General features: G+C 43.7%; 1 protein-coding gene across 12 annotated transcripts in view; it reads right to left on the bottom strand.

Annotated features, from left to right (window-relative positions):
• Nucleotides 1-25,972, bottom strand: part of LOC110486405 (myocardin-related transcription factor A) — a 43,131-nt gene extending 17,159 nt beyond the window's left edge. For 2 of the 12 annotated variants that reach the window (XM_021557982.3, XM_090196521.1), the window contains exons 1-2: nucleotides 577-837; nucleotides 417-482 (exon numbers count right to left, since the gene is read on the bottom strand). In XM_021557982.3, coding sequence (XP_021413657.3) covers nucleotides 417-482; nucleotides 577-658 — 148 coding nt within the window. In that variant the 5' untranslated portion in view covers nucleotides 659-837. Of the gene's footprint in view, nucleotides 1-416; nucleotides 483-576; nucleotides 2,077-3,102; nucleotides 3,945-12,592; nucleotides 12,790-23,001; nucleotides 23,053-25,738 lie in introns of those variants that run through there. The other 10 variants (XM_021557981.3, XM_021557978.3, XM_090196525.1 and 7 more) reach the window with 10 other exon arrangements.
• Between the last annotated feature and the right edge of the window lie 1,133 nt (nucleotides 25,973-27,105).

The raw sequence follows: 27,105 nt of genomic DNA, 5'->3' as shown, positions 1-27,105 counted from the left end.
ATGTGGCAATGAGTTAAACATTCAGACCCCAGTACACACTGAATGAGTTTAGAATTCAAAAGTCAGAAGCAGAGGAAGGAGCTCGATGCACTTTGCTTTGGAGACTGACAACGACATTTCTCAGAAAAAAGACGATTTAACCACATGTATAATCATCAGTATCTCTAGAACCTTAGAACATGAAGCAAAGCATTGAAAGCCATGTAAGACACTATACGGTTGTATATTAAGTGCCTGTTATGAAACAAGTGAGGTGACTACAATGGAGTAGCTTTACTGATTCTTATGGGTGTGAGGTTAGGTCAACAAACTATCCATTCACTTTGAAAAGCAAGCTAATGAGGTGAGGTAGCAGCTAGAGGAAGGGGAGATTGGTTTGGGGATGAGGTAGTTTGACGGACGGGAGAGTTACTTACGTGGCATGATCCCCTGACTGACCAGCTCCTCACGGGTCCGTCTCTGCTGGAGTTTGAGCTGGAGCACTGCATAAGAGGGACACAGCAAGAGGTCAGGTGAGTACACTACAGACAGAACCAGCAAGGGCAACAACCAATAGTGAAAGCCCAAACGCCCTACAGTCAGTTTCCGCTCCGTGCTCTTCTCCTTGGGAGGAAATACAAGGCCAGTTACAGCCGTGTTGTAAATTAATATAGTGCATCTTTCTGGGAGGTTGAAGCCAAGAGTACCCTACTCACTGCTCTTCTGGCCCTCGCTCTCTCCTCTCTCCTCCCACAGAGTCGTCTGACAGCCGATACAGAGGTTATCATCAGAGGCAGGGAGGAGAAATAGCAGGCAGATGGTCCCTGTCACACACACGCGCTTCCTGTTTCTACACTCAAACAGCAGCCGGGTTGTCGCGTTTTGACAACTTCTACCACACAGAGAGAGATAGAGAGGACGACACTTCCGCATGGCTTGAACAATGCTAATGCACAGAGGACTTCTTGTAAAAACAGGAAGGCCCACATTCACCACTCACAATTCAAATAGAATGAGGTGTTATATTGAGAGGAGTATATGTACAGATAAATGGTAATACTTCTGTACTGACTAAATGTATATGACATGAATAAATGTGTCTTGCTAACAGCTGCCTAATCTCAGCTGGACCAAGCCTATAGAAGGAACACAGAAAGCTAGTGATGGAGAACATGTTCTCTGCATCACATCATCATTGCTATCCCGTGTTTACACTTCAGCCACAGCGAGCTGAGTGGACTCATGTAAGTGATTCCTGTCAGATGTGAGGTAAAGTAAACCGACATCTCAGTACATGCATAAGTGGTTTTCATGAAATTAGAGATGTGATACTGTACATGCCAGGGGAAGTTAAGCTGTTACAGTATACTACATAGCCATACAGTATGTGGCCTGGTGTTCATGTGTGAGAGTATGATTGTTGGACCAGTCCATTGTACTGTACACAAAGTGATGCTTGTGTGCACCTCCTGATGTAGTTGTGTTTGTAGCTGGTCTGCTGCCTGCATGTGAACCACAGGGAAGCATACTGACTAATAGGTCAGAGTGAGATCAGTGTGGGTGATGTGGGACTTCTTTCTCATGGTCTCAGTCTCTCCGAGCTCAGCCTCCACGGTTTTTCACATCTCTGACCAGCGTCAACATTTCTGACAGTCCTGGCTGTCGCCGCCTGGGCCAAATCATCCTCTTCTCTCATATATGGGCGCTTGACGTAGCACTCCCAATAGTCCCGGGGGGGGGGGGGCACAATCACAGACACTCCTCCAGTGGCAGATGGTTTGCTGGTTGTGCCAAGGACTGACAGGGGAATGATGCCAGGTGCTTATACAGAATATTTTCTAGGCAAATGCTCACTCTGAAATACCACAATTGGAATTCATTACCGTTCTCTGTACCTTACTTAATGTGATGTAAACGAGAACATTACATTTTCCTACCACCTGTCCCTCTCCATAACTCCCTTTGTGCTCAATTTATGTATTGTTACCGTTCTCTGTGCGTCACTTCAAAACTTCCTGTGCACTTTTTCTACAATCGCCTATTCAATCGTTTACTTGTTTGAGAATATTTCCAAAACCTTCCCTTCCCTCCATCCCGACCCTGAGATGAAACCCATCCTCTCCCTGCTGGTTTCTATTTGTGAACCACACTGTAATATCTGGGAACTCTATCTCTCTGCCCGGCCCAGCCTGTTGAGTTACACGGAATATTACTGTAAATCACCCGACACTCAAACTGCTCCGAAGCAGAAATCTAAGGCCTGGGCTCGGCCTGGCTGAATGAGGGGACACATGTGAACAGACACCCTCCTCAATCAGGGCCAAGGTATGCTGTCCCACCTTTGAAACTCTGTGAAGTCAAACCGGCTGCCAAGGCAGGTGCCTTTGGGTTACCGCATCGTACAGTGTCTCTGAAAGACTGTACGTCTCGGTGCAAATAACCTCTTGGTAAATCACAGTCTGTCTCAATGGTTCCAAGTCCATCTCAGGGTCTCAAGCCTGTCCCTGTTTACCCCCCAGCGTCCATCTATGTCTTAGTATCTAAACCGGTCTCTGTGTGTCACACTAAACACCACAGTATCTTCATCAGTCTCAGTATTCCTCACCTTAACTCAGTGGGCCAGCGTATCTGCCTCACAGCACATTTATGTTTCTCTAAAAGTCAATGTGAGATTCTCAGTGTGTCACGACTAAGTCTGTTTAAGCTCTTCTTGCTCCAACTCAGTTGGTGTCACGGCCATGGCAGCACCCACAGGTGCCTGAGCATTGTCCACTGGGCACAGAGTCCTGGCACTGCCCCATCTGTACCGGGGCCAGAAGGTCCACTTAGTACCTGACCAGCAGCCCAGAAGACACCAGACACCCACTCAGCCGGCCTGAGCAGCACAACGCAATACACACGATTCACTGAGAAAAACTCAACTGTAAAGCTGGGTGTGTTTTGTGGAGAGCTATGAAACGAAAGCCAAGTAAGGAAGAGTAAGGATAATAATTCTCCATAATGATGCTATATCAAAAAGATCTGTTGAAAAATATATACAAACAAAGATATCAACGAAACCATATCTTCCACATCTCATATTATAAAGATTTTGTGTGTATGTGTGCGTAATATGAATCCCACCTTCCCTCAGGCTCTGACAGGCCCGGCGTTCTAACTCCAATCGTATGCGTTGCTTATCCATGCTGTTGCTGATTGGAGGGTGCCCAAAAGAGGTGGGGTCTGTGTGAAGGGACGGGTTGGTGTCCAGCATGGTGATCAGGTTCAAAACAATAAATAGGTATTACTGAAAGACTGTGGTCCCATCAAATAATGTCCAAAAACATTAAAATGTAACAAAAATAGAATTCTCTGTTCAGTTCTGTCCAATAAAGTCCAGTCAATATGGATTATCAGGTGTGTGATATCGCCTGGAAAAGTCACAGAGATTCTGCTAAATATATTAATGCAGGATGTCGCCCGACGGACCAAAATAAGAGCATTAGAATAGAAATGGTCCTTGTGCAAATGACAAAAATCATGAGAAGATTGAAGATTTTCCAAAAGTCCATATAAAGTGCTCTATACACAACTGTGTTCTCGCTGACCTCTCCTCTTTCTCTTGTTTTTTAGCAAACAAAGTTCCGAATAGTTCAGAAAAATGCCCAAATCTCATTGAAAAAACAAAACCAAATGAAAAAGATGGAAAAAAAGAAACGTAGAAGGTGGAAATGTACAGCTGCTATGAGTTTCAAGAGCCAGTATCTACTGCAGCCAGACGAGTGAGTGAGGTGAGTGTGTGGGTCTGTGAGTGTGTCAAATGCCTGTGAATCCTTGATCAAGCACCGTCACAGCTGTTGCTGCACCCACTCACTCCGCCATTGACAGACACCGACACACTTCAGCTAAACCTTGTCCTCCTAACCACAATCAAATACTTCCCCCTTGGCACCTGGGACCTCTGCTCATTAGTGCCAACATAAGAGAGCACACCTGTGAGCTTTGTGCACAATCTAGATGCCCCATATTCAACTGGTGGACTGCGGTCTGGATCCGGTCCCAGAACGGGGTCAATACAGGCCGTGGTCCAGACTACAAAATAAATTAATATAAACTCAGCAAAAAAAAAAGAAACGTCCTCTCACTGTCAACTGCATTTATTTTCAGCAAACTTAATGTGTAAATATTTGTATGAACATAAGATTCAACAAGACATAAACTGAACAAGTTCCACAGACGTGACTAACAGAAATTGAATAATGTGTCCCTGAACAAAAAGGGGGGGTCAAAATCAAAAGTGACAGTCAGTATCTGGTGTGGCCACCAGCTGCATTAAGTACTACAGTGTATCTCCTCCTCATGAACTGCACCAGATTTGCCAGTTCTTGCTGTGAGATGTTACCCCACTATTCCACCAAGGCACCTGCAAGTTCCCGGACATTTCTGGGGGCAATGGTCCTAGTCCTCACCCTCCGATCCAACAGGTCCCAGATGTGCTCAATGGGATTGAGATCCGAGCTCTTCGCTGGCCATGGCAGAACACTGACATTCCTGTCTTGCAGGAAATCACTCACAGAACAAGCAGTATGGCTGGTGGCATTGTCATGCTGGAGGGTCATGTCAGGATGAGCCTGCAGGAAGGGTTCCAGATGAGGGAGGAGGATGTCTTCCCTGTAACGCACAGCGTTGAGATTGCCTGCAATGACGACAAGCTCAGTCCGATGATGCTGTGACACACCGCCCCAGACCATGACGGACCCACCACCTCCAAATCGATCCTGCTCCAGCGTACAGGCCTCGGTGTAACGCTCATTCCTTTGACAAACGCGAATCTGACCATCACCCCTGGTGAGACAAAACCGCCACTCGTCAGTGGAGAAATTGTTTTGCCAGGCCTGTCTGGTCCAGCGACGGTGGGTTTGTGCCCACAGGGAACGTTGTTGCCGGTGATGTCTGGTGAGGACCTGCCTTACAACAGGCCTACAAGCCCTCAGTCCAGCCTCTCTCAGCCTATTGCAGACAGTCTGAGCACTGATGGAGGGATTGTTCATTCCTGGTGTATCTCGGGCAGTTGTTGCCATCCTGTACTTGTCCCGCAGGTGTGATGTTCGGATGTACCGATCCTGTGCAGGTGTTGTTACATGTGGTCTGCCACTGCGAGGACGATCAGCTGTCCGTCCTGTCTTAGGTGTCTCAGACATTGCAATTTATGGCCCTGGCCACATCTGCAGTCCTCATGTCTCCTTGCAGCATGCATTAGGCACGCAGATGAGCAGGGACCCTGGGCATCTTTCTTTTGGTGTTTTTCAGAGTTAGTAGAAAGGCCTCTTTAGCGCCCTAAGTTTTCATAACTGGGATCTTAATTGCCTACCGTCTAAACTGTTAGTGTCTTAACGACCGTTCCACAGGTGCTTGTTCATTAATTGTTTATGGTTCATTGATGGGAAACAGTGTTTAAACCCTTTACAATGAAGATCTGTGTAGTTATTTGGATTTTTACTAATTATCTTTGAAAGACAGGGTCCTGAAAAAGGGACGTTTCTTTTTTTGCTGAGTTTATTTTTTGGAAGTAGGTCAAGTTTTGACCCCTGGTATCATATAAAACACACATAAGACATGGAAACATTTGTAGAATTGTAGAACATTTGCTTTAAACAGCAACAAAATAAAATGCTCTGCCCCATGCAAAATGTGTAGAATTGTGGGAAATTAGCTTTAAAACTGCAAGATTTTCTTTACGCCAACAAGAGGGTTGTGAACAAGAGGGTTGGGGTCACGTGGGTTGAGAGGTGGGGGTTTGTTACTACGCCGAGAAATTACAATATCCATCCGGACCTTTACCCACTAGGAGATTACCATTTCAAATAGTACTCGAGTACCCCTGATGTAGGCAGACAGCATAATGGCCCCACACAGTATCCCTGATGTAGGCGGACAGCATAATGGCCCCACACAGTACCCTGATGTAGGCGGACAGCATAATGGCCCCACACAGTACCCTGATGTAGGCGGACAGCATAATGGCCCCACACAGTACCCTGATGTAGGTGGACAGCATAATGGCCCCACACAGTACCCTGATGTAGGCGGACAGCATAATGGCCCCACACAGTACCCTGATGTAGGCGGACAGCATAATGGCCCCACACAGTACCCCTGATGTAGGCAGACAGCATAATGGCCCCACACAGTACCCCTGATGTAGGCAGACACCATATGGCCCCACACAGTACCCCTGATGTAGGCAGACACCATAATGGCCCCAGAGAAGAAACTGCCACCACACAGATCCCCAAACAGAAACATGTGTTGTCCCAAAGCCAAGACTGGGTCTTTGACGGTTTCGGTCTTCACCGTTCGACTTTCGTAAGCAAAACATTTGCTAGACAGTGACAGAGAGTTAGAACATTAAAATGTGAAACACGTTTTGCTCTGCCACTTCTCATTAAAACATCAATGCTAATCAAAGCCTTAAAATCATTTTCTAAAGATGAAGTACAAACACCTGCCAAAACAGACATTTAAAACCAGAAATGTATCCTACAGCTGTGTGTACTGCCAAAGTTACCATTTGTATTCAATTAAATGGTGGATCAGGTGAGCTAAAATAAAGTTGGGAAGTAGCCTGGGGGTCATAACAAAGAACTATGTGAGGTAGAGGAAATCCCCAGGGAAGCGCTTGTTGATTATTATTGGCATTCACTTTGTGTTTTAGAACAGATTTGTGTAATGGCCTAGCTTCATAGAGCCGGCCACAATAAAGGTGAACATAAGAGACTATTTACAGATGCCCACAAACTGTGTGTGTGTGTGCGTGTGTGTGTGACACTGGAATCAGGGTGCACAATCCTCAGGCAAAGTTCACTTTGACAAAGAAGGGGAAAATGAATCAAGACTGATCCCCCTTGCTGCAGATAAGGCACCAACCATATGCTTGCAGGGATAATCCTTATTTTGTGTGTGTGTGTGTGTTTATGTCAGCCATAAATACTGTTGATATGAAAAGCTAATAACTCACAGGGGCTCTAAGCATATCCAAAATACCTAAAGTTGCATTCTGCTGTTTTAGTGAAAGTGGTAATAATCCATGTTTATCAGACTGAAATAGAGCTCCCTGTGGGCATCCTCTGACTACTAGATCAGTGATGTTTATGTTCGGAAATATACATGGTCAAGGTCAAATTAACTGTAAGTTAAGAATCTAGGGTCAAAATCAGCCCATAGCCCGGTACTAAATGCAAACCAATTCCCGCTATTGCCAAACTATCCAATCAATTCCTTGCTGATATAGCTAGAGAAAAACACGAAATAGCTAGAGAAAAAAAACTCTGAGGCTACTTGCCGATCCTACTGTACATGGTTATAAAGTACTGAAGCCTTATGACTTCTGAAAGGAGGAAACTGTATATAGAGTTGACCTCTGGTAGTCCCAGCAGGGGTAGTTCACCTACCAGCTGTTTCATAACCAACCCCAGAAGATGCATTTAGCCTGCAGGTTTGGTGTGACCAAGCACCCTCAGACAGGGAGGTAAAATAATCACATCTCCTAGAAGCAGTCTTGGGGGGGGGGGGGGGGGGTCTTTAAATGGAAGTGCTAGGACATCGCTGAGGAGAAATTATGATCTTCAGAGCCAGAGGTAACAGACACTGACAATTGTCATCATTCACTGCGTGTAATCAGGGTACCTCCTATTCCAAGACCAAGAGGAAACCACTAGGGTATCTGATACCGGCCTGGGTCCGGTTTCCTGATAGCGATGGAAATTAGACTAATGAGTGTTTTAACGATGAATCTCTACAACGGCAGAAGATCTAACATGAGTCTCCCAAAACACCACAGTGAGAGAACATTCGCTAAGTGTGTCGTTGGAGCATGTGGCATACTTATAGGATTGAAAGAACGTTTGCGCTGCTCTCAGATCAGCTTTCTCCATTCAAATCTTACCTTAACATTCAAATTATTTCACAATACTGACGATGGGTCAGCTCCTAGAGAGATTTATTACCACATTATGGCCGCAAATAATGAGGCGGCTTATTCTAATGCTAACCCGATAATAATGCACTAAATCAGTTTGGGCATATAATTGCGCACATTGTTACACATCAAAATATGTTGAGTCAAAAATGACAGAAAGTAGCCTACAATTAGCTACTGTAAATAGAACTCAATACGATTTCAATATTTAGCCCTAGAGCCTTTACTGTATGCATCTCAGTGTTCATTTGAAGCATTGTTTTATCCTTCACTTGTTTGTAACAATTACAAAAACACTGGCAACTTTGTGTTTGTAGTCAACTTTGTTCCGATGTTATCTGCGGTCACAGAGACAGATAAACATATTTTTTCTATGTTTAGCGGAGATCTGTGTATAAAGTGAAGCAGAAGGGCAACAAATGTATCTAACGACGCAATTAGCTGTTAAGAGTGGTATGAGGCAGTCGGTAAATAAAGAGGTGCAACTTTAGTAACAAGGCTTTTGGGAAACAGCTTGGAAATCTAACCAGGCTACTACGAAGATTCTAACCATGAACTTAATATGCTTTTGGGAAACTGGGCCCTGGCGTCTCAGTATCTGGTGGGCCTTCTGTGCTTGAAACAAGATGGAGTCCACATTCAAACAGTTACTGCTGCTGCCTTCACACCTCTTCATCGAGGTCTTACTCAGGAGGAAGGGTGTGGGGTAAACAAGTCTCAAATTAAATCCTTCTCTCTGGGCCTGGGCTCCAGAATGTGAGCACCCCCTCACCAAGCCTTCCCCTCGGGCTGACTGTTTTAAATAGTAGGCCAGCTGGCTATGGGGGCTATATCCAGCTACCCTTCACTGGTGCAGACGGCGGCTAGGGTTACTCACAGATATCCCTGCACACACACAACCTGACTCCACACATATCTTGTGTTAAAGATCTAGAACCTGTTCAATATCCTCAGTGCATTTGAACACATAAAAACCCAAGTTTACACTGAAAAAGACATTTCGATTACATTAAGAGAAATCCAAGCTTTGAAAATGAACCTCATCTCCTGATACATAGGACATGTTGCATACATGCAAATGTCCATGTACATGTGATGTGCCATAGTACTTCAGTTCCCTGTCCTTCCTCTAATGCTGTATGGCCAGTTAAAGTGTTTCTGTCAGCCACAAGATGGCAGCGTGTATCATCCCAAACAACACTGATAGTTTTAGTGGTCCACAATGTTCAATCCAGCTGCTGTGTACATCTGGCAGCATGTGTTCAGGGCCAGAGATGGAAGAGCAAGTAGGGTTCATAGGACTTCAGGGTGATTAAACTCTTATGAACTCTTCGTGCAGTCATCCTTACTGTCACGTGCGTCACGTCCCTTATTCCTGGTCAATCACATTCACGGTACATGAGGTCAGCTATATGGTTCAGGTGTCAAGGTTTTCCACTAATGTTTCACAGTTGGAAAAAACAACACATTTAGACTCATAGCAGCGGACTTTAAATGCCTCTTGATCTCATCTCTCTTTGCTGCCCCTCGTTCATAATCTGTTTCCTCCCTTCCAGTCATCCCCTTCAATTAATCTCTGTTCCTCCTTCTCTCGTTTGACAGCCTTGATATGTGTCAACATATCAAAATATGAACAGAGAAGGAATTGAGGATACATCTACGTCGAGAACATAACTGTCGGCTGCAATTATCCAACACCCACACTCACACAATTATAGAAAAACACACATCAATCAATCGCTTAATTATTCTCTGCTACGTAAGGCTCCTCGAGCATGAGTGTTTCAGATAAACGCCAGGAAGACATTTCTGTTTCCATGGAAACAGACGTCTTGGCCTAGTGGGAGATCTATCAACGTGCCTGTGAGCAGGGCATTGACCCTGGATACTTCTGTGTGTCGCTCTGAATGGGAGTCTGTTGGATGACTGGTATGATGTAGTTGTTGAGCGGCTTCAATGCAAGTATATTGTAGGTTTCGGGTATTCAATAATAAATAAAAAACAGACGTCCAGTGTCTATGCTGAGAATCAACTCCGTGCGGAACAGTGTCAGGAGGAGACAAACCATTTTTAAACGTGGAGGAACTAGCTGAACTAGTTCATTAAGAGCACAGATGTCTGCCTCCCATTAGGAAAGGTTTATCTGTGGTGTGCCGTGACCTATTAAACACGACCCAGGCATCTCATCACACCTGACTCCCTACAGACACTTCACACTCCTCCCCTCACCTATCAGAACACCAGACTAAACGTGCAGAGCATGCTCACTCATAATGGAGCCTGTGTGTGCTTGCTTATCGGCAAACGTACACCGACACCCATACAATTATGATCCATTGGTGAACATTCAGTCACAGAGCAAGATGGAGATCAGAGTGGAGTAGAGCACAGTGTCAGGGCAGCAGTGTCGAGCCCTGCTGTGTTTTGAATTACAACTGCGGTCTGGGTGTGAGTGCAGTACCTCGACAACCACTACACACTTGATCTCTCAGGCCTCTTCCTTAGCAAAGTGGTTGGACCCGGGCCAACTTTGTCAATAAACAGTCATGTTGAGCTGCCTGCACTTCAGTGAAATATTGGGACAAGTATGTAACCTCTAAAATCGTAAAATAACTGAGCATGTGCAGTGTTGGGGAAGCTACTCTGAAAATATAGTTTACCAAGCTACCAATTGGTAAACTGGTAGAAAAAGCTTGTGATAAATAATCATATCTAAATCTGAAATATCAGATGACAAATTGCAAGAAGTTAACAGAATGTTTTGAGCCTATTAAACACACAAACTGTGTTTCAAGTGAGAATTAGACAGGTCTGATGCCCAAAAACAAAAAGGAAATGGCCTACTTCAGGGTAGCCTAGTGGTTAGAGCATTGGACTAGTAACCGAAAGGTTGCAAGTTCAAATCCCCGAGCTGACAAGGTACAAATCTGTCGTTCTGCCCCTGAACAGGCAGTTAACCCACTGAAAATAAGAATTTGTTCTTAACTGACTTGCCTAGTTAAATAAAATAAAAAAATATATCTTTTAGCTGAAAAAGTAATGTAGCTAGGCAAAAAAAGTTATGAATTGCGTTCAACTACCACCAAGCTACTGCAAAATAGAGTTAAATGACTAGTTGAACTACATGCAGTTCACTACTACAACACTGAGCATGGGTGTGTACGCTCGGGGATAACACAAAGTTAGAGCTGCAGTTTGCTGCTTTGGCTGCGGTAATAAAATGTTAACTATGTAAACTCACACAGCATCTGATGACCGCATGAGTGGAAAGGGTGAGATGAGTGGAAAAAGTGAACACGATTAACTCAGACTTGTATTGCTCATGAGAGCATGCTGCTCTTTTTAACATTAGCTTGTCTCACAGCTCCCCTTCGCTGAGATGCTTCTGGTTTAGGATGCTAGTGTGATTTGGTGGAACAAAGTGCTTTTCAATGTTTCCAGTGCTGCTGACTGTGTTGCTCAGAATTGTAATCCGTGAACCAAAAGGCTTCTCAACAGCTTTTACCCCCAAGTCATCCAAGTCATAAGACTTCTGAACAGGTAATGAAATGGCACCCCCCAACCCCTCTTTTACGCTGTGCTACTCTCTGTTTATCAAATATGCATAGTCACTTTAACTATACATTAATGTACTGTACCTCAATTAGCCCGACTAACCGGTACCCCCGCACATTGGCTACCCGGACTATCTGCATTGTGTCCCGCCACCCACCTCCCACCAACCCCTCTTTTATGCTACTGCTACTCTCTGTTTATCATATATTAATAGCCACTTTAACCATGCCTACACGTACATACTACCTCAATTAGCCCGACAAACCGGTGCCTGTATATATCCTCGCTACTGTATATATCCTCGCTACTGTATATATCCTCGCTACTGTATATATCCTCGCTACTGTATATAGCCTCGCTACTGTTATTATTCACTGTCTTTATACTGTTGTTTTTTATTTCCTTATCTACTGTTCACCTAATACCTATTTTTTACTTAAAAATTGCACTGTTGGTAAAGGGCCTGTAAGTAAGCACTTCACTGTCAGGTTGCACTCTGCGCACGTGACAAATAAACTTTGATTTGAAAAGGAGAGAGTAGCCCCCACGTTTAAACTTTATTGCCTACACACACACCCACACACACATTCCTATTTTCCTCATATCTGTAAAAATAATTTCATACACAAGCTCTTCCTCCTCATGACTTAATGAGAGAAGCTCAAGTTCAGCTGGGTTTTATTCCTGCACACCAGCTTCTACTCCTCTTCCTCAAGTGCACTTTTGCAAACTTCATTCCAGGTACCCTTTGACCCAGAGTGCACATGGGTAAGATACAACTCTCATCCCCCTCATTGAGCTCCCTCCTTGATCAGAGACCACTGTGGATACTGTGCCAAGTGAGAGGATTTAAGAGAGCAAACTGTAACAGTTCTACAGTTCTACCTACATTATACAAGTGTTTACACAACACAGAGCCTCAGACTGAGTAACCTGTCCATACTTCATAGCTGCAGTCTTGGTTTTCATTTTCTAAAGTTCATACCAGTAGCTTTCTGATGAAAGTGGATGGTCTTCGCGCCATATAGCATCAGTCCGCCTGGGTTTTAATCTCATCAGTGGGCTTGATAGCAGTTGCCTGGAATCAGAACGGGCACTCACCGTTTTTCCTGTCTCTCAGGGGCAGCAGGTTGGGGGCGGGCTGCAGCGACAGCTCTTGCAGCTCATTGGTCACTGCCTCGCTATGTGGGCTGGGGGCGGAGTCAGACGATGCAGGAGCCGAACCACTTGGGCCTGGCTCCTCGCCTGCTTGGGCCTCCATGATCGCAGGGGGGACAGAGGGTGGCTGATGGACAGACCTGAGAGATAAACAAAATAACACATTCATCAAAAATGCCTAGAAGTCTCTCGCCATCTTACTAAACTGGCTAGAACATCCCTCCTTTACTTGTATCCCCAACTGCTTACTGCCTTACATCACCTGCCTGACACATTCCCAGGGCTCCCCTCCAATTCACTAGCCTGACAGAGTGTATGAGCCCTAATCCAATAGGTTAATGGGTCTTGCTGCAGAACGACCAGCCCATCCCCATGGCAACCCACCATAACAGGCAGGACCGCAGATGAAACACTGGGCCCAGCCAATACTGCGGAGGACCAGCTCCTTGCCATGGCAACGCCTTACATAAACACCACCCAATGCAGAGAAATGTACAACATCACACGCGAACGGATTCAGAGGAGCAGCCTAAAACAGACATAGCCTTGGAATGAGCGCTCAACTTGCTACTGATGGGCCACAAAGGTGCTCTTGCAAACCTCCAGCTATTCTGTCACTTAGCAGTGTGTACCGATACGGTCTCCTACACTAAATAGCAATGTGACTTGATGGAATGCAGTCTGTATCCACATGCCATTTTTGCATTAGTCATGTGGTGAGCTTTACTCATAATGCATTCACTGTCAAACTTATTTGCAGTTTTCTCAGCAGGTAAAACAGCAGCATAGCTAAATAGCTGTGTTTTACAGAATTTGGTGCAGCAGTTAATTTTGCTGCTGTGCAATCTACTGTAATATAACGCTTTGCATAGTGTTACACTGCCATCCATTGTCTTCTTGTTTAGTGCCTCACCCCATGGTTAAAGGCCCAGTGCAGTCAAAAAGGTGATATCCCTGTGTTTTATATATACACAAAAATATAGAACGCAACGTAATGTAAAGTGTTGGTCCCATGTTTCATGAGCTGAAATAAAAGATCCCAGAAGGTACAAAAGGTTTATTCCTCTCAAATCCCTGTTAGTGAGCATTTCTCCTTTGCCAAGATAATTCATCCACCTGACAGGTGTGGCATATCAAGAAGTTGATTAAACAGCATAATCATTACACAGGTGCACCTTGTGCTGGGGACTATAAAAGGCCACAAAAAAATGTGCAGTTGTCACAACACAATGCCACAGATGTCTCAAGTTAAGGGAGCATGCAATTGGCATGCTGACTGCAGGAATGTCAACCAGAGCTGTTGCCAGAGAATTGAATGTTAATTTCTCTACAAAAAGCCACCTCCAACGTGGTTTTATGGAATTTGGCAGTACGTCCAACAGGCCTCACAACCGCAGACCACGTGTAACCACGTCAGTCCAGGACCTCCACATACAGCTTCTTCTCCTGCGGCATTGTCTGAGACCAGCCACCCGGACAGCTGATGAAACTGTGGGTTTGCACAACCGAAGAATTTCGGCAAAAACGGTCAGAAACTGTTTCATGGAAGCTCATCTGCATGCTCGTCGTCCTCACCAGGGTCTTAATCTGACTGCAGTTTGGTGTCGTAAACCCACTTCAATGGGGAAATGCTCACCTTCGATATCCACTGGCACGCTGGAGAAGTATGCTCTTCACAGATGAATCCCGGTTTTAACTATACCGGGCCGCATGACGTGTGGGTGAGAGGTTTGCTGATGTCAACATTGTGAACATGGTGACAGTGGGGTTATGGTATGGGCAGGCATAAGCTAAGGACACAATTGCATTTTATCAATGGCTGTTTGAATGCAATTTAAAAGGTTGCAAACAGTGAAAATGTGATGATATTTGGATGAAACCAGTTAATAGTAGGTTGACCCAATGATGAAAAATGACGAGCTGGTACGTCGACAAAGTTGAACATAAAGTTACTGCCCCCCCCCCCATGTCAAACACGTGGATCCAGGAGGCAGGATTTACTACCAGCTTTATACAACAGGGATTTGAGAGGAATAAACTTTTTGTACATATGGAACATTTCTGGGATCTTTTAAGGCTGGAAATGTCAAACACCTATGGTAGTCTTATAATCCTAACTCATTTAAATATGTAGAACCTGAACAGTCATCATATGAGCGCATCATACGGCTTTGTTTACAAACTGTAAAATAGCTGAAGCAGAATGATACATAATCCTTGTCAACTGTGACTTTTAGCAAGCAAGCTACTTACCAGCATGCTGGAAAAAGCACACTGTGTTGTGGCTGGATGCCAGTGTTAATTTACCGTTACACTATTCTCAGAAGAATGAAGACAGCTGACAGCAGTGGTTGCTTTTCATTTCAGGGGGACAGGCTGCACCGAAAATTACAGTCAAGTTGCTTTATCAATTGGGGAGAACATTGGATGGGTCTTGCCAGGAAGCTAATCCTGAAGACGGCTGCTGTACCATCATGGACAGTGGATCAGTGGATGTTACAAACTCTGACCATAATGTACGTAACAGAGTCTGATTAGGGGGGGGGGGGGGTATTATTTCCATCTCCTTTTATCTTTCCACTCATCGAGCTGTAATAAGACACTGGAGAAACTCCAACATCTACTCTGTCTGCATTGCTTCCCAGGCAACCACCGCAGCAGGAATGCTGTGATACTAAATCAGCTTTAGTAAGAAAAAGAAAGGAGGATATGCCGTAGGAAGGGGGATGTACCGTAGGAAGGGGAATATGCCGTAGGAAGGGGAATATGCCGTAGGAAGGGGAATATGCCGTAGGAAGGGGGATGTGCCGTAGGAAGGGGGATGTGCCGTAGGAAGGGGGATGTGCCGTAGGAAGGGGAATATGCCGTAGGAAGGGGAATGTGCCGTAGGAAGGGGGATGTGCCGTAGGAAGGGGAATATGCCGTAGGAAGGGGAATATGCCGTAGGAAGGGGAATGTGCCGTAGGAAGGGGGATGTGCCGTAGGAAGGGGGATGTGCCGTAGGAAGGGGGATGTGCCGTAGGAAGGGGGATGTGCCGTAGGAAGGGGGATGTGCCGTAGGAAGGGGGATGTGCCGTAGGAAGGGGAATATGCCGTAGGAAGGGGGATGTGCCGTAGGAAGGGGGATGTGCCGTAGGAAGGGGGATGTGCCGTAGGAAGGGGGATGTGCCGTAGGAAGGGGGATGTGCCGTAGGAAGGGGAATATGCCGTAGGAAGGGGGATGTGCCGTAGGAAGGGGGATGTGCCGTAGGAAGGGGGATGTGCCGTAGGAAGGGGGATGTGCCGTAGGAAGGGGAATGTGCCGTAGGAAGGGGAATGTGCCGTAGGAAGGGGAATGTGCCGTAGGAAGGGGAATGTGCCGTAGGAAGGGGAATGTGCCGTAGGAAGGGGAATGTGCCGTAGGAAGGGGAATGTGCCGTAGGAAGGGGAATGTGCCGTAGGAAGAAGAATGTGCCGTAGGAAGGGGAATGTGCCGTAGGAAGGGGAATGTGCCGTAGGAAGGGGAATGTGCCGTAGGAAGGGGAATGTGCCGTAGGAAGGGGAATGTGCCGTAGGAAGGGGGATGTGCCGTAGGAAGGGGGATGTGCCGTAGGAAGGGGGATGTGCCGTAGGAAGGGGGATGTGCCGTAGGAAGGGGGATGTGCCGTAGGAAGGGGGATGTGCCGTAGGAAGGGGGATGTGCCGTAGGAAGGGGGATGTGCCGTAGGAAGGGGGATGTGCCGTAGGAAGGGGGATGTGCCGTAGGAAGGGGGATGTGCCGTAGGAAGGGGGATGTGCCGTAGGAAGGGGGATATGCTGTGAAGCCAGACCCAAGTCATAGTTATTCATTTCAAATATAGAGCATTTCAGGCACACAAAAATTCCAAATACAAACATTGAAAAGTTTCACTACAAAGTGCACGGCCAAACCCGTCTGCCCGGTCAAATGACTTCTAACCATTTATTTCTCATGAGTATTCATGTTGATCGATATTTCAGCTATGCTGGCCTATTGCAAATAATCAAATAAACATCTGATCAATACATACAATTCTGAACATATTATCCTTTATAATGCTAATGCAAGGGCACCAATAAATTGTACAGTATACTTATTGTATGCTGTTTTCATGTACATTCCCCTTATGTCTAAGGTGACTCAGGCTTTAATTCTGGTGAAGAAGCGTATCAGTGAACTGTAATCTGTAATTAGTTACAGAACATGTGGTCCATTGTTTACTTGGTCATCAATAACTTGTGGCCCATTGTTTACCTTGTTACCTGGCAATGTACACAAGGATGTTTGAAAGAGCTGTCAGTCAAGGAGAACACATGAATGTAAACTTCCCGCCCACTCAGCCAGTTCTTTCGGGCTTACTGATCGTTATAGATGAGAGAAGGTAAAATGTATTAAATTCTGAGCATGTATTAGTCATTTTTACTTGGGAAATAGGATGACTGTGCGAGACCTTTAAGTCAACATGGCAGAAACCTGAGCCCGATGGGCGGATTAACATAGCTGCCCTCTGTGAACCAAAATCACAACAATAGCTTCCTGCCACTCGAGCCAAGTTCCAGAGGCTTCCACCCTTACAATCTAGCTACAACTGTTGGAACACATACAAAAACATATTATGCTGTCAGGACAAGCGAACGCCACCACTCCACACTTTTCAAGCTGAAGGAGAGGTCACCAGAGAAGCATTGCATGGGAAGCCTGAGTTCACACAACCTTTGAACTCCACTGGTCTTGACTGGTGACCTTCCCCAAGGCTTTTCAATCCTTCAAGAAAACAGGTTATTTTCAAACCTTCAAACCTTTTTAAAAACAGGTTCATAATATACTATGTCATTTTCCATGGCAACCCATCCCCTTTCGTCGAACCTGCTCCGCTGCCCTCATCCACCTCTGGCCGTAGATAGATGTAGGCCTAGGCTATGTGCTGAAAGGGTGCTGCTTATTAGTAGCGAGCAGAAAATGAGTTATCCATCTTTAACAAACTGTCACACTTTTGGTTCAATTTAAGTGCTTTAATCAAATACACTTATGATAATTCAGTTCTACCAAAAGCATCAACCCAGTACATAATTAAATGGAAATAGTTTCGCTAATATTTAACTAAGCCAAAAGATGCCGCAGGGACTGTCCAGGAAGCTCTAGTGAAAGTGACATGGTAACCTGAAGGGTTGTTGTAAACTTGTGATAGATACAATGATACCCGATAACAGAAGACAACAGAACGATAGCTAGAAGAGCCATAAGAATGATAAGACACTGGACTGTTGTCCAGGTAAACCATGTTGACTTGACAACCAGTTAGGAAACAGTCAGTCATCCCAGAGAGGAAGTCCTGAGACAAAACAGCTGACAGAAATGTTTAAACAAACCCAGAATTATTCAAAACAACATACCCAGAGATCCTAGACACACTTTAATCCTGTACTTTCAGAGACCCGTTTTACTTATTATAAATGATCTGGATCATGTGCTGTTGGAGAGTTTTTTACTTTCCCTTAGAATGACAGCATGCCACACCTGTAGCATGTGCTGAGCACTAACAGAATGTATCGCCATGTTGCACAATGAGTTACAGCATCCCTCAACAGGACCACATGTGACTTATTTCATCATATTAGGCTAGCTATGTGTTATTGTGCTTCTGTATCTTGTTCATATAATTTCTCCCAATATATACCCAACTTTGTAGTCTTTCACCTGGAACCCAGGTAAATCCCTTCATTTGATAGACACTGATCTCAAGACCCAGAGCTTACACTGTAATGCTCTCCTGTTATCAGAACTCTCGCCATCTGAACACTTTTTAATACCTGGGATTCTGGCTTTGGTCTTAATGGTATAGACCTACAGTAGTGTATCCCCTGCCAGGTTAATACTCAGTAGCCTAATGTTCATTCTAGCATTAAGAACTCTAGAAGGATCATCCTAGATCTTTAGATTGGTTCTTGAGTTGCAAAGCAAATGCAACAGACAGAGCTAATCTTTCAAGACCTTTATTACCAATACAACTTTTGGAGATAAAGGCCATCATTTCAGGAGACCGAAACCAACTCCACACGGGCATCTACCTGCCTACCTACGAAATACAAATAAACACTGTTGGCCTGGGGGTAGGTTTATGATACCTCTTCCCCCCCTTTTCCTCTCTCTCTTCCCTACTGATGTTACATTTGCAAACCCCTTGGTTAACATAGAGATTCTGGGAACATCAGAAGGTGGGGGGAAATTAACTATATTCTAGTAATCCGACCAATTGAGCATATGCAGTGGTACTTAATGAATATGATGTCAGTTTGGTTGTCATCTGAGACATTCTCATCAATGATATGATGACATAAACTCTACAGTGTAAAGTCTACACATCAGAGTTATCGGATTCACATGGAATTGCTGATCAATTTCAATGTTTGAATATGAAATTATTTGTGATGGGATGAAATGTGATTTTAGCTTCTAAAACGTGAGAATTGGGTTTTCATGAGTGAATTAGGCCCGACTCAGTGGCCCGCCCACGTGAAGAGACAAAGGTTGTAAACTATGAAACACACCACTTTTCTCCCTTCCTATATAAAGCCTTGACGACAATATAACCTCCTGTTCCGAGGATGTAGGACGACGGTCCGATGTCAGAATGGTTCAGATAATAACTACAGAACGAAACCAACATCAGTGTGAGCTTTGGTTACGAATGGTATGAACTTTGTACTCTTATTCATTACAGAAGTGATACCTCCTAGCCGTTGAGTTAGCAACAGCAGCTGCAAACGCAGGTTAGGAAGGAACCGACAGAGTATCCCGTCTACCACACAACAACGTTACTACAACGTATCCAATTTACCAGCAGATACATTCTTCAAAGGACAAAGGACTCGGAAGGCCGTGTTGCCCAACCATCTACCACCAACCTACCGAAGCGCAATTCAGAGTAAATATTTATCGCATTTTCCTTTTCCAATTTAGAATGCATAAGATACTGTATTTACGATAGCACAGCTTCTCCCTGTGTCCCTCAGTCTTCCCGCTCTTTCACTCAAACCCAGCCCCTTTTGTTGTGTGTAACAAGCGGTCATATCTGTTCCGCCCGCTAGGGGCGTTTTCCTTTATGACATAATTTGTAATTTTCCTTTATGACGTAATTTGTCATTTTCCTTTATGACGTAATGTGTAATCAAGTTATGATTAATTATGTGTATTTCTGTGTGATTAGTTAGGTATTTAGTAAATAAATAATTAAACCCAATTTTGTATTGCTGATTCAACTTGTTAGCCAGGGTTTGTGAAGATAACCAAGAATTTACAACTTTCAGATGAGACTGAATTAAGGTGAAGATTAATATTGACTGCTTTTGATGTAAAATATTACTACAGTGCCTTGCAAAAGTATTCGGCCCCCTTGAACTTTGCGACCTTTTGCCACATTTCAGGCTTCAAACATAAAGATATAAAACTGTATTTTTTGTGAAGAATCAACAACAAGTGGGACACAATCATGAAGTGGAACGACATATTTGATATTTCAAACTTTTTTAACAAATCAAAAACTGAAAAATTGGGTGTGCAAAATTATTCAGCCCCTTTACTTTCAGTGCAGCAAACTCTCTCCAGAAGTTCAGTGAGGATCTCTGAATGATGCAATGTTGACCTAAATGACTAATGACGATAAATACAATCCACCTGTGTGTAATCAAGTCTCCGTATAAATGCACCTGCACTGTGATAGTCTCAGAGGTCCGTTAAAAGCGCAGAGAGCATCGTGAAGAACAAGGAACACACCAGGCAGGTCCGAGATACTGTTGTGAAGAAGTTTAAAGCCGGATTTGGATACAAAAATATTTCCCAAGCTTTAAACATCCCAAGGAGCACTGTGCAAGCGATAATATTGAAATGGAAGGAGTATCAGACCACTGCAAATCTACCAAGACCTGGCCGTCCCTCTAAACTTTCAGCTCATACAAGGAGAAGACTGATCAGAGATGCAGCCAAGAGGCCCATGATCACTCTGGATGAACTGCAGAGATCTACAGCTGAGGTGGGAGACTCTGTCCATAGGACAACAATCAGTCGTATATTGCACAAATCTGGCCTTTATGGAAGAGTGGCAAGAAGAAAGCCATTTCTTAAAGATATCCATAAAAAGTGTTGTTTAAAGTTTGCCACAAGCCACCTGGGAGACACACCAAACATGTGGAAGAAGGTGCTCTGGTCAGATGAAACTTTTTGGCAACAATGCAAAACTTTATGTTTGGCGTAAAAGCAACACAGCTGAACACACCATCCCCACTGTCAAACATGGTGGTGGCAGCATCATGGTTTGGGCCTGCTTTTCTTCAGCAGGGACAGGGAAGATGGTTAAAATTGATGGGAAGATGGATGGAGCCAAATACAGGACCATTCTGGAAGAAAACCTGATGGAGTCTGCAAAAGACCTGAGACTGGGACGGAGATTTGTCTTCCAACAAGACAATGATCCAAAACATAAAGCAAAATCTACAATGGAATGGTTCAAAAATAAACATATCCAGGTGTTAGAATGGCCAAGTCAAAGTCCAGACCTGAATCCAATCGAGAATCTGTGGAAAGAACTGAAAACTGCTGTTCACAAATGCTCTCCATCCAACCTCACTGAGCTCGAGCAGTTTTGCAAGGAGGAATGGGAAAAAATGTCAGTCTCTCGATGTGCAAAACTGATAGAGACATACCCCAAGCGACTTACAGCTGTAATCGCAGCAAAAGGTGGCGCTACAAAGTATTAACTTAAGGGGGCTGAATAATTTTGCACGCCCAATTTTTCAGTTTTTGATTTGTCAAAAAAGTTTGAAATATCCAATAAATGTCGTTCCACTTCATGATTGTGTCCCACTTGTTGTTGATTCTTCACAAAAAAATACAGTTTTATATCTTTATGTTTGAAGCCTGAAATGTGGCAAAAGGTGGCAAAGTTCAAGGGGGCCGAATACTTTCGCAAGGCACTGTAGGTCATTAAGAGTTTATTTGGAAGATAACAGCTTTAGAAATATTATTTTGTGGTGCCCCGACTCTCTAGTTAATTACAATTACATGATTAGCTCAATCAGGTAATATCAATTACGGAGAAATTATTTTATAGAATAGCATGTCATATCACTTAATCCGGCATAGCCAAAGACACAACACCCCGGCTCTCACTTTCTATTTCAAACAAGCTTCATATTCTGTGAGGAAGTGTAGGGTCAGATTTTTGGGGTGAGACAAAAAACTGATGTAAAAGCTGTGCGAATCTGACTGGCACAAAAAGACTAGCCTAACAACACCCAAAGTCTCCATGTCCCCTACTTTACACAACACTGCCTAACTGTGAATTCTCCTATCCCAATTCCTCACCATGGACAGTTTTTTCAACGATTCATTACAGTCGGCACCTAGAACAAGCTGGACTGAATTTGAAGTGCACGATCTGATCACAATGCCTTAATCATTTCCCCTGCCAAAGCAATGACATCATAGCCCGGGCCTCTCTGCATCCCTCATGTTCTGCGTCACCACCACGTGATCCGCACTTATTTTCCTTCACAGTCGAGAAATAATTCAAATCAGGTTTTAGGGTTCACTGTTTGTTGTGATGCATGGGACCATTGGGGCAGCATGTAGACAGCATGGCAGTCTAAAGCCATTCCTCCTAGGCCCCTGTTGGGAGTAGCCGGAGGACTTCCTGTCTCTGATGATGTCACTGGGTCACAATGCCACGGAGTCTGCCCGACATCTTAATTACACGTGTGTAATCCCTGCCTGATGGTCCAGTTCCACTACTGACAGAACTGTCAATCATATCTACAACCAACACACTGATCATTGACATGGCATTAGCAAACCAAAACTAGCCCAGTACATGCTGTGTTTACGTACCAAGTTGTACATAACAGTGTGTGTGGAACAGTAACTAATTAAGAAAGTGGGTTCTTATTAGCATTAATGTTATTATGGTGCAAACACAGTACAAGGTGTACAGTGCAATATATCAATCAAACTGTTACAAGTTTCAGCCCCAGTAATGAAACATTAGGATTCAAAGAGATTGACACTTCTATGCCAAGATTCAGATTGTATTTCAACTACCTATAATCTTGTCCACTTTGAAGTGAGATATGAACTGAACATGGATGAGCTAAATTAACTCAAGCCATGATTCAAAGAAAGTGGAGCTGAAAGATGAAAAACTAGAGGAAAACAAAATAACAAGACCTTCATGGTTGAAGAAAAGGGATTCACAGCAAAAGCACAGCAACATGATGATGACAGCAGTAACATAGAGCATAACACTTCAACCAATAGGAGTGGGTAATCGTGAGATTACGAGAGGCGTTTGTGCATAGCATACCTGGTCTATTTCCTGTTTAACAAGGTCCTGGGTGTTTCCATTTCAGTGGGGCTGCTCTCATTGTGAAAAAGTGAAAGGAGAAGGGAGGGGTAGTGAGGGTAAAAGAGAGAAAGAGATACATTTGTTACAACAAGTAAACAGATTACATAAGTATCTTAATCTCTAAACCATAAGATTTATTTTAGATCCTAATTCATGTCCAAGGAGCAGGCCAACTGTTTCCAGGTCTCCTATTTCCACAAAGCTCAAGCTTGATAGAGATCAGATGCTAGGTAGACCCACCCCACGTAAGTATAATACAGCATTTAGATAATCCACCTGTTCATAGGCAGTGACAATAGAAAAAGTAGGCCAAGTGCAGAGGATCAGCCTGAATAGGGTTCTGTGAGCCAAATAAATATGAAGCACTTATGTCATGGCAGGCAAATAAAATCTAGAGATATGATGCAAGGATATCTTTATATTTTTAGCCAAATCGACACAAATCTAAGCCTTGAGAAAGATAAGAGGCAGGATGCGAATCCACAACACTTGCCCGCTCCACTTTTTACAGGCAGTATTAATGCTAATTTATAAACTGGGTGGTTCAAGCCCTGAATGCTGACTGGATGACAGCCGTGGTATATCAGACCGTATACCACAGGTATGACAAAACATGTATTTTTACTTCTCTAATTACATTGGTAACCAGTTTATAATAGCAATAAGGCACCTCGGGGGTTTGTGGTACATGGCCAATATACCACAGCTAAGGGCTGTGTCCAGGCACTCTGCAATGTGTTGTGCATAAGAACAGCCCTTAGCTGTGGTATATTGGCCATATACCACACCCCCCCGTGCCTTATTCCTTAACTAACCCAGTTCAGTTGAGAAGGGTGAAATTGCATTCTGCAATTCCTGCATATGGGCATTCCTGCATCTGCAGGAGGCGGCAGCGCTCCAGTACAGTAGGTGGCGTTAATGCACAATAACGTTGGATGCTCGCCTCCGTCCTCCCAACGAAGGGGCTGGGGCGACAACAGTAATAATACTGGTAAACAGTGTAAACAGTGCATCAAACTGGTCGACTCTGATCTTCAGTGCGTAAAAAAAAAAAAAAACGTTTTGCAGGCCATCTAATAATTTAGGTAAAAATGTAATGGACGTGCATTTCACATTATGGTAGCCTACCCTTTTGGCTTTACATTGAAGATTCACTTTTTTTCATGGTTCTAGGTCAATTTAAGTATTTTGAACGAAGAGCCATTTGGGGGCCAAATGAGCCGGCTCTTTAACATGAACCGAGCTCAATGCCCATCACTACTCGACACCATGCAGAATATGTGATTAGCTAGAAGGAGCTGTGCGGTCACATACAAGTTCAAATCAGACATTCACACTTGCCATAGAGTTGAAATATTTATACTTAGCTAGCCACACATCTACCTCTAGTGCACCCGCTGTCTCGACCTCTGAATGCTCGACTATGAAAAACCAACTAACCCTTTACTTGTTGCATCCTCTATAACCACTGTGATCATTTGACCGTGCTGGTCATATGGCTATGCAAATCTTTAAAAACGCTAAGGCCAGATGTCAAAATGTCTTACCTAGCAAGTCACGTTAGCAGCGGTGAGTTTTTAGGCTACCATTGTGATTGACAACTAGATAGATAGCCCAAACTGCACACTAACGTAAACTCAACCCATCCCGTACAAATGTGCGCAACCGGCAACATTCAAAAGAGGCTACAAAGAAAATGAATGGGACTGTAGCGACTGTGTTGACTTCAAAATCGGGGGTGTGAACTAGGTTTTTATTCAAGCGTTGATCGACATGGTAATGGATCTATAGTATTGGAGAAAAGTTGAAAACGGACCCTCTGTTACACCTAGACGTGTCATGTCGTAACGTACAGCACGCATAATGCAACTATTTCTGTCTTACAATCTTTCTCCACCAGGTGTAGCACTTCTCTCATCCTTTAAAAACAAGAAATGGACAGTGATGGGGGTAAGGGGGATACCTAGTCATTTTGTTCGTCATCATTGTATGCGATCATTCTCAAAGCCGGTTTACTTCTAAGATCCCTTTAGCACCGCCCTAAAAACCTGATTCAAATTCGACACAAACCTTCAAATAGGTATGTAATGACACATTATATAAACTCTTTATATTGTTTTATTTACATTTTAGAGGCGATAAGGTGATAAGTTGGACAGATCAAGTGAAAAAAAAGCTATTTTCCCACACAACATTCTCCTTCTCACTATCACGCATTGGTTACGCTTCCCCACCCGCCATTTTTAAAAAAGACCTGACGGGGCTCATTGTCTTCTTAAATTATGCAGAAACGGGCAGCGTTCAGGTCATGTAATTGATTATGTTGGAAAGGGGAGAAATTGTGCTTTACAATGGTATTGACATTACAGTTGATCTGGAAGTATTACGTTTTGGGGCGCTAAAAAAGGTCAATTGTACGGACCAAGGCGATGTACGAGTTTACGTTAGTTCCCTAAAGTTAGCCATCTAACCATTGTGGTAATTGTGCTGTAACTATTACGTAATGCGCTCGCTAGATGCTAGCTACATAGACTCATGGCTCGTGCAAGTGCAGCAGTCATAAACCAGATTTTAGCCCCGCGTAGCCAGATGTGGGTGCACTGTTTCTAAACGGACTAATCACTAACCAGCTCCCTAGTCTGATTGCGATTATCTGATAGCTAACCTAGTTGCTAACATTAGCGGTTCAACTCACCTCGCAAGAGGCACACGCTGCTGCAGTGCTGGTGGTATGGAACCGAGACCGCAAGCATTCGAGTGGTGACAGCAGAAAAGTTATGGTCGACATGTTCGTCGCATTTCCATTGGTCTTCAATCAAATCGATACTTTACTGACCGTTGTTAAAGCTAGCTAGCTAATTACATTCCCTCACAAACTGCTCACGCAAACGAATGTCAAACCAGCAAGAATAACAATCCTTCAGAATAAAAGTTATGTCCTGTAGTCTTAGTGTAAATGATTAAATAAGCAAAACAATTATGGACAATCTCTTAATCATCGATATATCTTACAGCAGTTAAATACAATAATTATATATTTGTTTGCATTCAATTGTTTTTCCCAAATTATAAAACAAAATTGTGCTTGTTCTTATATGAACTATTTCGAATGCGTGTCAAAATAAAAGTCCTATACATATTACACATCCCATTCCAGGCCTACAATATCAATTGTCTCTACACCAACATCAGTACAGAATTAGGGTTGAAAGCAGTTAAAATACCTCTTAAATCCCGATGTCTTCTGCTCAAGCAAAGATCATACAGCTCTAACCAATGATTCTCACTTTAATGGCCAGATGTTTGGGGAAACCATATTTAATAAGTGTTCCAACCTGCACTTGATCTACTTCCATTATTAGGATGACACCTTTGGTGTTTGGCACCACAGTAAAAATACTACGTTTATTCACATTTTTAACACAAACCATCCCCACATAAATACACCATACACTGATTCTATTGATTTTCTGGACATTACGTTCTCTTTTTTCCCACTAGATGGAGACGTAACCTTAAATCAACAGATACACACTTGGAGAAGTATGCCCTCTCCTCGACTCTTCCAGAGATACTTTTGAGGAGATGGGAAACTCCATTGGAATCGGATTTAACGCCCATTGTTTGCGTAGTCCCCGTGTCGTCAATGGGAAGCGCATTCTGGGCGATTCGGGGACAAGGAAAGCTCTTCAAGGAATCGGATGTAATTGGGAGCTAACCCAGATGCCTGTGTGGAGTTGTCCTACTAAGTACTAAACTAACATATGGAATTGTTTTAAGATGGTCATTCCACGGATCATTTAGCTATTTGATTTGGAATTTTAGGACCCCTGAGGTATAAAACAAATTATAAAAAATGACAAAAAAAATAATTTGGACTACTACTATAGCCTATAGAAACACAACATAACACGTTCATAAATGGCAACAACAAAAAAAAAGAGTCATAAAATGTATCATAAGGAACAAGGCTTTGAAGTGTCTGTCCTACATCTAGGAGATACTGTATAAGAAAGCTCAGGAGATATGTTTTTTTGGAGACATTTAACCCCTTATTTTTGT

Source organism: Oncorhynchus mykiss, chromosome 13 (genome assembly GCF_057628025.1).
Source record: "Oncorhynchus mykiss isolate SJ-2025 chromosome 13, ASM5762802v1, whole genome shotgun sequence".
Lineage (NCBI taxonomy): Eukaryota > Metazoa > Chordata > Actinopteri > Salmoniformes > Salmonidae > Oncorhynchus > Oncorhynchus mykiss.
Note: the sequence above shows the minus strand (reverse complement) of the source record. Positions and strands in the feature narration are given on the sequence as shown.